Consider the following 12647-nt stretch of genomic DNA (forward strand, 5'->3'; position numbering starts at 1 on the left):
ACCTCCCCTTCCCAGGTCAGAAGTATGACTTCATAATGTGCCTTGATACTAAGTTCCCAGGTGATACTGGTAATGTTGATCTAGGCTCATATTTTGAGAATCATTGCCTTAAGTTATCAACTCAAAATGTGAAAAATTAATCATCTGGCACTAGAGGAAAAGTGCACGTCATGTAAAAATCACATAAGGGGTGTGAGATGAGATCTTTTGAAGGCAAAGACCTATAATCATGTGAATAGCATTTGGCAGGGTGTGTGAGGAAACAACCCAAAGCTGGAGAAAGAACCACCTAAAAGGATAAGAGACAACCGTCCTGGCTCAGGGCCAGGAATAGTATGTGTTTCTACCAGTGAGGGTGAACAACTCACCTTAATCCATGGGCACTGGGTGGAGGACACAAGAGGGGTCTTGCCCCAGTAGTGGAGAATAACTGCCCCCAGCTGAGCACTGCTCCAGTCCCACCTAATGAACCTGGAAAGCAAGAATCAGAAGGGCAATACTGTTTCCTAGTAACCTGGCTGCATCCTTAAGAAAGCTGGATGATATTTATATCAATACACAATATCTGACACCCGGTGAGGTAAAATTTACAATATCTGGCATCCAATTAAAAATTGTTAGTATTATAAACAAACAAGAAAATATGATCTACAATCAGAAGAAAACTCAATGCGTTGATCGTGAGTGGAAGGCTCGCGTACTGGAATCAGCAGCGATGGTCATAGAAACTTTATAACTATATTCAATATGGCCAAAATTTTCATTAAAGATATGGAATATATTTTTGGAATTCAAATTGAACTTCCAGGGCTAAGACACAAATCTATAATATATGAGATGAAATACAGTTTAGGTGGAATTTACAGCAGACCAGACATAGCAGAAGAAAAGACTAGTGAACTTGCAGACAGAACAGAAATCATACAAAATGAAACACAGAAACAGAACTCGGCATACACTGGTGAACTGCAGGACAACTGCCAGTGGTCTAATATATATGAACTGCAGTCTCCAAAATAAAGGAAAATAAACTGGAGAGATGAAAAAAAATGTATGAAGAAATAATAACAAAAATTCAAATTTGATGAAAACTACATACTCAAAGATTCAAAAATCTCAAAAGCATGCATACATATACAAATACTATACCAAGATATATCCTAACCAAACACTCAAAAACAGTGCTCAAGAAAACATTTTTAAAAGCAGTCAGTGGGAAGGCAAAGACACTATACATGAAGAGGCTTCCAAGACTTAGTGGAGAAATAGAATTAAACAGATAAGCATATTTACCACAAGCTTTTTGAAAACTCCTCTCCACAAAGAAACTGATAAGAATGACAGCAGATTTTCATAGAAAAGGCAAGTAAGAAAATAATGGAACAGTACCTTTAGAATACTGGAGGACAAATGCTCAACTGAGAATTCTAACTCTGAATCTTTATACTATTGGTGAAAAGATAATGATCTGGAAAAGAGCACACAAATATTTTTAAAAATTAGAAGATCAGGAGGTAGGCATTTGGGCTAGTGGTTCCAATGCCAATTAACATGACTGCATTCCATGAGGCCGGTGCTGTGGCGCAGTGGGTTAAAGCCCTGGCCTGAAGCACCAGCATCCCATATGGGCGCCAGTTCTAGTCCCGGCTGCTCCTCTTCCAATCCAGCACTCTGCTATGGCCTGGGAAAGCAGAAAATGGCCCAAGTCCTTCATAAAAAATGAATCATACAAAATGAAATGTATGAGACCCGGAAGAAGCTCCTGGCTCCTGGCTTTGGATTGGCACAGCTCCAGCCGTTGTGGCCATTTGGGGAGTAAACCAGTAGATGGAAGACCTCTCTCTCTATCTCTACCTCTCTCTGTAACTCTGTCTTTCAAATAAATTAAAAAAAAAAAAAAAGAAAAAGAAAAAAAAAGATGACTTCATCCAATATCAAAGTGCCTGGGTTCAATTTCTAGCTCCAGCTCTCAATTTCAGCTTCCTGCCAATTCAGACTCTAGGAGGTATCAGGTGGTGACTGAAATAGATAAACTGTCCATGTGGGAGACCTGGATTGACTTCCTGGCTCCTGCCTCCAGCCCTGGGCTCAGCCCTGGCCACTGTGGAGATTTGAAGAGTGAACCAGCAGATGAGATCTATCGATCTCTCTCTCATAAATACATATTCTTAGATGCTTTTTAAAAATTAGAGATCAATTCAGAAAGTTCAACCTATAAATAATAGAAGTGTGATATAGAGAAAACTGTGAGGACAAAGAAAATTCTGGAACTGTTGGGAAAATATCTGTCATTTACAAGGATGATAATCTAAACCACAAGACTTCCCAACATCAGAGAAATCTGGATAGTGTACTAATACTTCTAAAACTCTAAGAAAAAAATCCAACCTAAATTCTATATCCCTAAATTCTTAATTAGGTGTGAAGATAGAACAAAGAAATTCTCAGACCTATAAGGTCTCAAAATATCTACTCCCCATACTCTGAAAAACTCACTAAAAAACACACTTCAGCAAAACAAGGGTGTGATTGATAAGGAAGAGATTAGTAATCAGTATTCCTAGGCAGGAATCAGCCAGGGGAATTAATAAGATAGCTGTCCCAGGGGGACAGGGATTGCAGGACAAGATAGCTACCAGTCCAGCCTGCAAGAGGAGGTCGCTGGGCTGTAGGAGGAAGACCTCAGAGAAACACTGGTAGATTACCTTGTGTGAAGGGATAGGGAGGAGAGTAACACTTTGACAGAGTGTTCGGTGAGGAATTACAGTACACTGAAAACCTAGAAAATGTAAAGAGAAGAAAATCATTGACTTCAAGGAAAACAAAAGACTGCAAAGGAAAGGAAGTGTAATCACTAATGAATAATATTTACTTGGTAATAATGAAATGGAACAGTAGACAGTGACTTATTGCAAAATTAAACTCTGCAAAGCTGTATAAGGGAAGAGACTGTTTTGTTCATTGGTTTTTTTCTTGGCAATCAGAGCTGTGTCTGGCACATCCAGACACTTGGTCAGTATGTGCTGAGTCGATTAATGAATATAGGGAAGAGGAGGGAGAGTGCATATGTATGTGCTGGATCAGAGTGAGGAAAAGCTGGTAAGAGCACTACACCTTTATGCTTAAAAAATGAGACTTAAACATGAAATAGAAGGACAATTGTGATGTTTTGAAAAATAAAGGGAACAAACAGAATGAACCAGTTTAAGAGGTATAACATGGTTTTTAGTGGAAAGCAGGAAATAGCAGGGGATGGCTGCTTTTGTATTACACACTTTGTAGAATGATTTCTCTTTAAATAATGGTATGTATAACTTAGAAAAATTTAAAATGACAAATTTTAACCTAAAATAATTTTAATCACCCAAGTCACTTGGTAATTAGTTGACCAACCTGACCTCAAAACCAGCACAGAGGTGTCATTCTGTCAACATTTCAAAATATACACTCATTACAGAAAAACAGAAAACAAGGAAGCCAACAGGAACACCACTCAAAGATAATCACGTTAAATTATCTTGGTATAAATGGACAGAATTTCTCCTAAGTACTTTTTCAGCAACCAAGTTCAAACTTGCATGTAAATTTATATTCTGAACTCATTTCTAAATATTTTGAAACTAAATAAGAGAAAAAGATCATTTGTTGGGGGGGAGGTAACTTCTCACTAGGCTTAGCATCACATTTCAATCTGCTTATTCCACTGAAAAGGAAATCAATGACATCATTTTCTTTCAAAAAACAAAGCAGATAAAAACATGCAATTTCTTTTCATAAGTAGCAGTATATTAATTAAGAATACAGGTGCTACAAAGGCTACCTGTGTTCAAATTCCAACTCTATTGCTTTCTGTTGTAGGATGAACCATCACAACCTACACAGCCTTGGATTCCCCAACTGTCAAATAAAAGTACCTATAGTACTTACCTGCTAGAGCTTCCGTGAGGAGCCCCTGATTAACAGTGAGCAAAGAACCCAACATGTAGTGGATACTCAGGAAGCATTAATGATTAGTATTATAATTGTGATTAACAACCATCCAGTAGGTGAAACTTAGACCATAAAAATACATAACGCCACAGAAGACAAAAAGGAGAGGAGTGTCAGGGAAGAAGTAACAGGACAATACTTGTATCGGTCAGCATCCAGTCAGGAGACAGACCACACCAGTTGGTCATCATTGTTTAGCAGAGAGGATAGTTAATCGGGTATAAAAATTAATTAGGTTAACTAAAGAGGCAAACAGAAAACATTCAGGAAGCTACTAGAGGAGCTGGAGGAGCCGAGGGGAGAGAGTGGGGTTTCTGGAGGGGAGCAGCCACAGAAGGGAAAATAGGACTTGGAAGAGGGGGCACCATCGGGCTGATGTGGGTGTTTCTGAGCTCACAGACAGAACTCCATGCAGCCGGGACCCTGCCCTCTGAGGAGTGAACCCTGAGTGGCTGGTGTCAGTATCTCCAACTTGAGGGTACAATCATGCTTCCTCTGCAAAGATTAGCACCACCGCAAATTGAACTAAGAAGCAGCTGATGTGACCGCAGGAACGGCCCTGCCAGGGTTAAAAAGGAAGGCTGCAGGGATGCTAAGAGAAGAGGAAACAGGTTGGGAGGAACAAGTCTTTTCTTCTCTCCCTGCCTCCCAGGCTCCTGCTAAGGTCCCCTACAGCAGAGCCATGCTGGTGGAATCACAGCCCAAGCATGGCCAAGTAGTGTATGAAAGGGTTGGACTTAGGCTGACAGCCAATAGCTGCACATCCAGTGCAATGCCCATGAGAAATCATCAGCAAACACATCTTTTCTCCCAGAAACAGGGCATTTCCATCACAGTTTGAGAGAACTGAACAAACCAGATATGACCTCCCAGCCAAGCTTTCAGGAATGGCTGTGCAGCTCAGAGATAACCCAGTGCAAATAGGAGTAGAAGAGGTAGCCATTGAGGACTCATGTGTGTCCTATGAGAGATGACTCTGGCCTGGAATCAAAGATCTACTCCTGGCACATCAGCAGACTTCCCTGGACCTCGATTTCCTCTCTGGAGACCAAGCTAGTAAGAGTACATGTAAACTTGTTTTGCTAGAGAGAGTATAACATTCTGTCTTCTCACCTCACCCATCTCCTAGATCCACCCAACAAAGAAATCTTAAGGGAGGTTAGGTTTCAAAGCCAATGAAAAGGGGAGATCAAGATGTGGTCAGAATTGCAGAGAAATGTGCTGTTTTGAGACCCACACATAAGGTTAATAATCTACACACCAGATTATTCTCTACATTTGGAACAACCACTATCGATGGATAAGAAACAGATAAAGTCATGATGAATGTTTTCAGTGGCCAAGCTGTATAAAAAGTATCGCATATCACAAAACACTAGATTCATACTCAGATCTAGATACATGAATTACATCTGAGAACTTCTTTTCCTTGAGTTCTATAATCCCTGGGGTGAATGGCGTGTTTCTTTGTCTTGCTGAAATAGGTGCACAACACCAACCATCATGACTAAAATGCAAAAGCAGAAAATACCAAGCACTGTTAAAGATGTCGAACAACCAGGACTTTCATATCCACCTGATGAGGACACACACTGAGCAACCCTTTTAGGAAAATAATTTGGTAGTATCTACTAAAGCTGAATTGTATCATACTCTATCACCTAGTGAAGCCATTCCTGCATGCATACACTTTGAATGATTCCATGAGAAAGTGTTCAGTAATAAGCTGGTACAGTGGCAGTCAGGAAAGTAGCTGCTCTTGGGGTTGGTGAGGTAGGAGAGGAGGTGGCAAGAAGAGGACTTCTGGGAGCATTCTGCTCCCAGAGTTGCATGTTGTTCTCATGGGTGTAACCAAGTTATCAAAATTTACAAAAACTCATTAAGCTGTATATTTTTATATGGATGCACTTTTACCTAAGCATGTAATAGTTCAATAAAAATCAAAAGTAACTCGATTCCACTTCTGGTTATATCCCTAAGAACCCAAGAGATAACTCATGTCTGTGGCAGTAATATTCACAACAGAAAAAAGTTAGGAGCCATTCAAGTATTCATCAATGGGTAAATAAACGGATAAACAAAATGCTGCATATACATACCAGGGATATTATTCAGTCTCAGAAAGCAAGGAAATTCAGGTACTGTGCTACATGGATGAACATTGAAGGCATCATGCAAAATGAAATAAGCCATTCTCATTAAGGAAAAAATGTTTGATTCCACTTAGAGTATCTGCGGTCCTTAGAGTCAAACTCACAGAGACAGACAGCGGAATGATGGCTGCCAGGACTGTAATGAGCGGGGGAATGAGGAGTCATTGCTCAATAGAAACAGAGTCAGTTTTACAAAATAAAAAAAGTCCTGTGGATGGATGACAGAGACAGTGGAACAATAACAGGAACAAACTTAATACCACTGAATTGTAAAGTTAAAAACTGTTTAGATAGTAAATGTTATGTACCACATGAATCAAAAATCTAATTTTCAATTTTCAAAGACACTAAATGTGACTAGAATATGTCCTTTCTGAGTGAAGGCATGCTAATGAGGTTACTAACTTACCTCTGCAGGACGCTCCAGGATTTTCTCCCTCTTCTCTTATTGGACTGCTCTAAACCCTACTGTTTGACTCCTGCTGCGTACAAGAAGTGAGAAACGCCAAGATCGGACTCTCCCAAGCAGCAAGGTGGGACTAAGTACTAAGGCTGCTTTACGCTCACATCGGACTTACTACTAAACCGAATGCTTTGCTACCCTTCCTCCCACTTGTATTCACGGTCTCCTTGGGAGAAAGGCAGGTTAGAGTTCTGTAACAGAACTGATTTATAGCTGGGGAAACTAAAGGGAAAAACATAATCACAGCCAAGAGAAGAAACAGGTAAAAATCAAATTTTCTGATACCATATTCAAGCTGTAGCACATCATTATTGTACCCTCAAGGTCATTAGCAGAACTGAAAAGCAAATTCAGTTTACAAATTTTGTGTTTCTATTGCAAAACGCTTTATGTGATGCAGATCTTTTTCATACACTGAAAAACAATTTCACTGTTTGACTTGAAAACAGTTTATTTAATTTATACAAATAACTACTAAATACAAAAAGTAGATTAAAACAAAATAGTTATTTTTTTCTGGCAGAGTTTAAATGCACATAATGGATAATTCCGAAGAAAATGCATTTTCCCCACAGCGTTCAGGACTAAAACTCTACTGAAATCTTTGCTTCTAAATCAGTAATATATTCGGTGGTGTCACATGGGTACTGGACTAAATACGTTCTGCATATGAACTGAAAAAAAAGTTACAGTCTACACACATACAAATGTGAAGCACTTAAAATGTGAATTTAACTGATAATAAAAGAAAATGTCCATTTCAGAGTATAGTGTTAAAAACATTTCGGTAATAAAATCATAAGACCACATAAAAATAAGCTTTAACATTTGCACACAGCAGTTTTGTAAAAACTGCTTAGTGCACAAGTAATAAATAATTTGCAAAGTTGTATATAAACAATTCCTAATGTTCGGCATCATTGTAAACATCAGCACATGTGTAAAATGCAGCAAAGTCTGACATTACATTTTGTTTTGCCAAATTGAATTCCTATTATCCAAAGACAGCCCAGTGGAGTACAAAGCCAACGTTTTGGCAGGTTGGGTCTTTAAAATTAAGAGTAACAGTGCAAGTAAGGAATGCAAAGAATTCCTAGTGCAATAAAGAAGAGAAGCACAGGCAATATTGCTGATTAAAATTCACCACCTCCTTGAGTTTCCCGTGGGGAGTGTCTAGGAGACCTGTGAAAGATATGCAAAAGCCACTGTCTTAATGCCCAGATCTCTTTTAGGATTTCTCTGTGTTCCTCCAGTTCCCTACCTTTGCAGCAGTGTCTGCCCACCATTAGTCTCTGTGGTGTGAACAGTTCGTGAAATGCCCAGTTCACAGTCGTTGAGCGAGGTTAGGGTGGTTTTGGTGTCTCCCCAGCACACAGCTGGGTAAGATATCTGCCTTGTCAGAGCAGCCACTTGGGGAGGGAGACAGGGATTCTGTTCTGACAGCCAGTCAGGCCGGTATGAGGTCCCAGCTGGACAACAACAATGTCACATCTTCCTTCTTGACACGACGAAAATGTCAACAGTCAGTTTTCAATTTGTCTAGGGAATTATCAATTTTGGTCAAAGTCTTTTTGATACGCAGAGCTGTGAGTCTTGCGGATGGATTCTGATACCAGCATTCTTTCATCAGCTTGGCCAGAGAGGTTAGTGTCTGTGGAGAGAAAGGACACGCACTACAATGACAAACTGGCTTTTCAGTGACCCTGGAAGCCGGGCAGGAGCCACGTCAGCTGTTCTGAAGAACTTGGCAGGTCTTGTGAAGTTAAGGTGCCATTATTTTTCCATCTTCTTTAAGCAAATTCTCAAGGTCTTAACTGCTGATAAAGAAGCTGCTCTTAAGTTTCATGGACTCTGTCCTTTGGACTACCAGCTTACTTTATCAGGTAAATTACACAGGCCATGATGCACCCCTTGATACTGTTATGGGCGTTAACAGCAGTAATACAAAACCAGAGATAATACTAAAATTTACAAATGTTTTAGTTCTCAGTGTTTGAGAGCTGCTACTGTAAGAATGCAGGGATTTCAAAACTTTTTATACCAAAATAAGCTTGCCATTTAATTCCAATTTTCCACAAATTTTTTGAAGTACCTTTGTATTAATGACTACAGGATCTTCAGCACTGAGTAGCTTATGTTTGGAATTTCAGACATGTAGATGGAAAGGAGATTCAAAACAGCACTCAGGGTTTCTTGGTTACCCTTGAAACTACAGCCCTAGGGCTAGCAGTGGTAGGAATGAATGTCCTAATTCCTAAGAGCTGGTCAGTCACTGAAATTCTCATAAATAGGGTCGTTAGTTAGCAAGATCTATCAGGCACAGTTCCTTTTCCGAATCTATTCAGCAAGGTTTAAGAGCCTTATTCATAAAATAGGGAGGGAGGGCAACAGACACACATGGCAGATGATCCAGATACTTCACCAGCTCAAACTCAAGAGCGACCAAATAGCAGATGAGGACAGCTCTAAAATTAAGAAACTCTTACCGGGTCTGAGAACCATCTGTTGGGTATGTTTGGCCTCTGTTGATCAACACAGACTACTTTCCTCATATCTTCAAAACTTGGGTCGTTGGGAACCACATCATAGAACGGTGGCTTATAATCCTCCACTATACCTGCAATGGGACAAGCATGGCGTTAGGTTAGCAAGGGAGTAGAGGTTGCCCCGGGGATCTAGGAGGGCTGTCACAGACTGTAATGGGACAGGGGAAAGACCTAACTCATCTCTTTCCTCATGCTCCAAGGCAGCTCTGGATCCTACAGGTAGAACCTAAAGTAAGTAGAGAACAAGGCAATAAATATATACCCTGCAGGGAATTAAAGGAAGAGTAACTATTAGAGGAAACTATATGACCACTTCTCTTATAATCACAATTATTGAAAAAAAAATGCTGCAATAGTAGATAAGCACAGCTCTGTTGTGCCCAACAAAGCATAGCAGGTCTAGGACAAAATTCCTTTGGGGATCAGAAAGGAATAAGACACCTCAAAGAAAGTACAAGGATCTAATGATTTCAAACCAGGAATAGAAATAACAATTTTTCACAAACAAGCAAATCAAAACTATGATCAGGAACTGGTGCTGTAGCACAGTGAGTAAAGCCACCACCTGTGATGCTGGCATCCCATATGAATGTTTGTGTCCCTGTTAATAGCCTGGGAAAGCAACAGAAGATGGCCAAAGTATTTGTGCCCCAGCCATCTACATGGGAGACCCAAAGAAGCTTGGCCTGGCCCAGCCTGGGCAGTTGTGCCCATCTGAGGAGTAAAGCAGCAGATGGAAGATATCTCTCTTCCTCTCTCTCTCTGTCTCTCTGTCTCTCTCTTTATATATATATATATATATATACACACACACACACATATATATACATATATATGTGTATATAAATTTTGAATAAATAAGTAAATCTTTTTTAAAAAATCAAAATACCCCTTTTTGTTATGAAATTATTTTGTAAAAAAAATCAGTTATAAAATAATCCCTCTCACTGGAAGGGATACTGGAAGGGATGCAAATAATGTCATATGAAATACTCATTCCCCACTCATTCATTCTATATGTACTGAGTTCCCATCAACTACAGACATGGATGTATGTTTGAGGGTGCTCTTACCTAGTCTCAGATTGAAGGCACAAAATAAAATGTAGAGAGAGAAGCCTTCTGGGAAGGCAGACGACGAGGCAAGGTGGATAAACTCTCCCTTACACCAAAACAGATATGGACGTGGCTACTTTTCAGCTTCAGTTTCTCAATGATTTCCAGTTGTTTAGAAACTGTTCTTTTCCACAGTAACACTGTGTCCTTACTTTTCACAAAGAACAGTAATTCCACGAATACAGAAATGTAAAGGTTCATCTTTTGAAATCAGAAAATGGATTCTTTCCTTTATAGAAGGAGTGGAGAAATTTTTTTCTGCCAAGGACCATGATGATATTTGTAACATCCTTCTCAGATCTATAAAACTACAACTTAAAAAACTAACCTGCCATAGATTTTTTTGAGTATTGAGTCCCATCTGTGGTTGCTTTGGCAGGGCCACATCAAATGATTTCATGGGATGCAGATGGCCTACAGGCTAAACCCCATTATAATGGACCCCTCCATTACAGAAATGAAAATTCGTTATTTCCTTCCCTTCATCAAAGGCCTAACAGTGGGGTCAGTGGATGACTTGGTTGATGGCCTTCTTTTCTTCCTCTGTGTAACTCTCTTCTATTCCCAAGTATGAAAGGTCTTCAAGAAGTTTGTGGAAAAATGCATAAAAACTATGCATGCTTTCTAAAATTTCTACAAAATAAACTGATTTTCCTAATTCCATTTTTTTCATGAACCTTTTGAGATTTGCCCTCAGAGATAAGAGCTTGTGGGGGAAACAGAAGGTCTCTGTGAGGAAAGTTTTAATAAGTTTTCTAGTTCCTGCAAGCAATCTGAAAAGCTTCAAACTCCTGTTCATTTATCATCTAACAGTGAGAATCCACTCACAAATCCCATATAAATACAAGCAATTTATGCAAAAGATTAGCTATGATAAAGAGCATCTGTTCAAGAAATACTACAGGTTTTTAAAAAACTCATAAATTCAACTAAATAAGAGTTCATCTTATAAATGGAAAGTAGTCTAAATTATATTTTTAAAAATTCTGGTTGATACACTTTCTTAATTCTAAAATAACTTATCCACATTGAAAAACTGCATGTGTAATGTGTATCAGTCAATGGATTAAACTTTTTCTAGCAGATCACAAGTGGCTCAAATTGAGCATAAGCTGCTACTTCCAGAAGAAGACTTAGTGATCTGACCTACTTTTAAGGATCCTCGGATGCAGTAAAGCAAAAATATCTTAATTCTTTTTAGTACAGAGAGACATCTAAAATACAATCAGGCATGGGCCCAGAAAGGCAACTTAGACCTTTTCCAGAGCCTTATGCATTTATTTAATTTTTTTAAGATTCACTTTATTTATTTGAAAGGCAGAATTAGAGCAAGAGAGGGAAAGACAGAGATCATCCATCCACTAGTTCATTCCCTAAATGGTCACAACAGCTGGACAGGGCCAGGCCAAAGCCAGGAGCCAGGAGGAGCTTCTTCTAGGTCCCCCATGTGGGTGGCAAGGGCTCAAGTAGGGCCATGTGCATTAGCAAGGAGCTGGATTGGAATTGGAGCAGCTGGGACTTGAATCGGTGATGGGATTCAAACCAGTGCCCATATGGACAGGCACTGCAGGCAGAAGCTTTACCTGCTACACCACAATGTTGGCCCCAGCCTTATGAATTTAAAAGAAACAGTAAGAGACACACCTTCACAATCTCTCCATTTTACTGAAAGAGAATACATTTAATAGCCTGGCTTAACTCTCCAAAAATCTAACATAATAGCCAGGTAATTAGGGAAATTTCTCTGTGAGCACTGGAAGGTTCATGTGAATGTGAAGAATAAAGTATGGCTCAATTCGGTGATACCCAACAATGAACTTCGTAAGTTTTCCCTGGTATTCCTTTAGTCTTCCTTTATTCTTATTAAATGTCCCCATGTTTTAATAAGAGGAGTGAAGTTTAAAGAGTAAGAGCATCTAATAGATAATTACATCTCTCTTCCTTCACATTGACTGATGGTTGATGGTGGACCACTGGTCAAGCTTCTCCAGCATAAAATAAACCTGTGACTTTTTTTTTTTTAAAGAACATACATTCCTTTTTTGGACAGGCAGAGTTATAGACAGTAAGAGAGAGAGACAAAGAGAAAGGTCTTCCTTCCATTGGTTCACCCCCCAAATGGCCGCCACGGCCGGCGTGCTGCACTGATCCGAAGCCAGGAGCCAGGTGCTTCTCCTGGTCTCCCATGGGGTGCAGGGCCCAAGCACTTGGGCCATCCTCCACTGCACTCCCAGGCCACAGCAGAGAGCTGGACTGGAAGAGGAGCAACTGGGGCAGAATCCGGCACCCCAACCGGGCGGGACTAGAACCCGGAGTGCCAGCACCACAGGCAGAGGATTAGCCTAGTGAGCCGTGGTGCCGGCCACAAACCTGTGATTAA

General features: G+C 39.9%; 1 protein-coding gene across 2 annotated transcripts in view; it reads right to left on the reverse strand.

Moving 5' to 3' along the window:
- Positions 1-7045: 7045 nt before the first annotated feature.
- The window catches only part of ACVR1 (activin A receptor type 1), a 134719-nt gene continuing 129117 nt past the window's right edge, over positions 7046-12647 (reverse strand). For both annotated transcript variants that reach the window (XM_062186980.1, XM_062186990.1), the window contains exons 10-11: positions 9093-9223; positions 7046-8257 (exon numbers count right to left, since the gene is read on the reverse strand). In XM_062186980.1, coding sequence (XP_062042964.1) covers positions 8123-8257; positions 9093-9223 — 266 coding nt within the window. In that variant the 3' untranslated portion in view covers positions 7046-8122. The remainder of the gene's footprint in view (positions 8258-9092; positions 9224-12647) is intronic.

The sequence above is a fragment of the Lepus europaeus genome, chromosome 1, assembly GCF_033115175.1.
Source record: "Lepus europaeus isolate LE1 chromosome 1, mLepTim1.pri, whole genome shotgun sequence".
Classification (NCBI taxonomy): domain Eukaryota; kingdom Metazoa; phylum Chordata; class Mammalia; order Lagomorpha; family Leporidae; genus Lepus; species Lepus europaeus.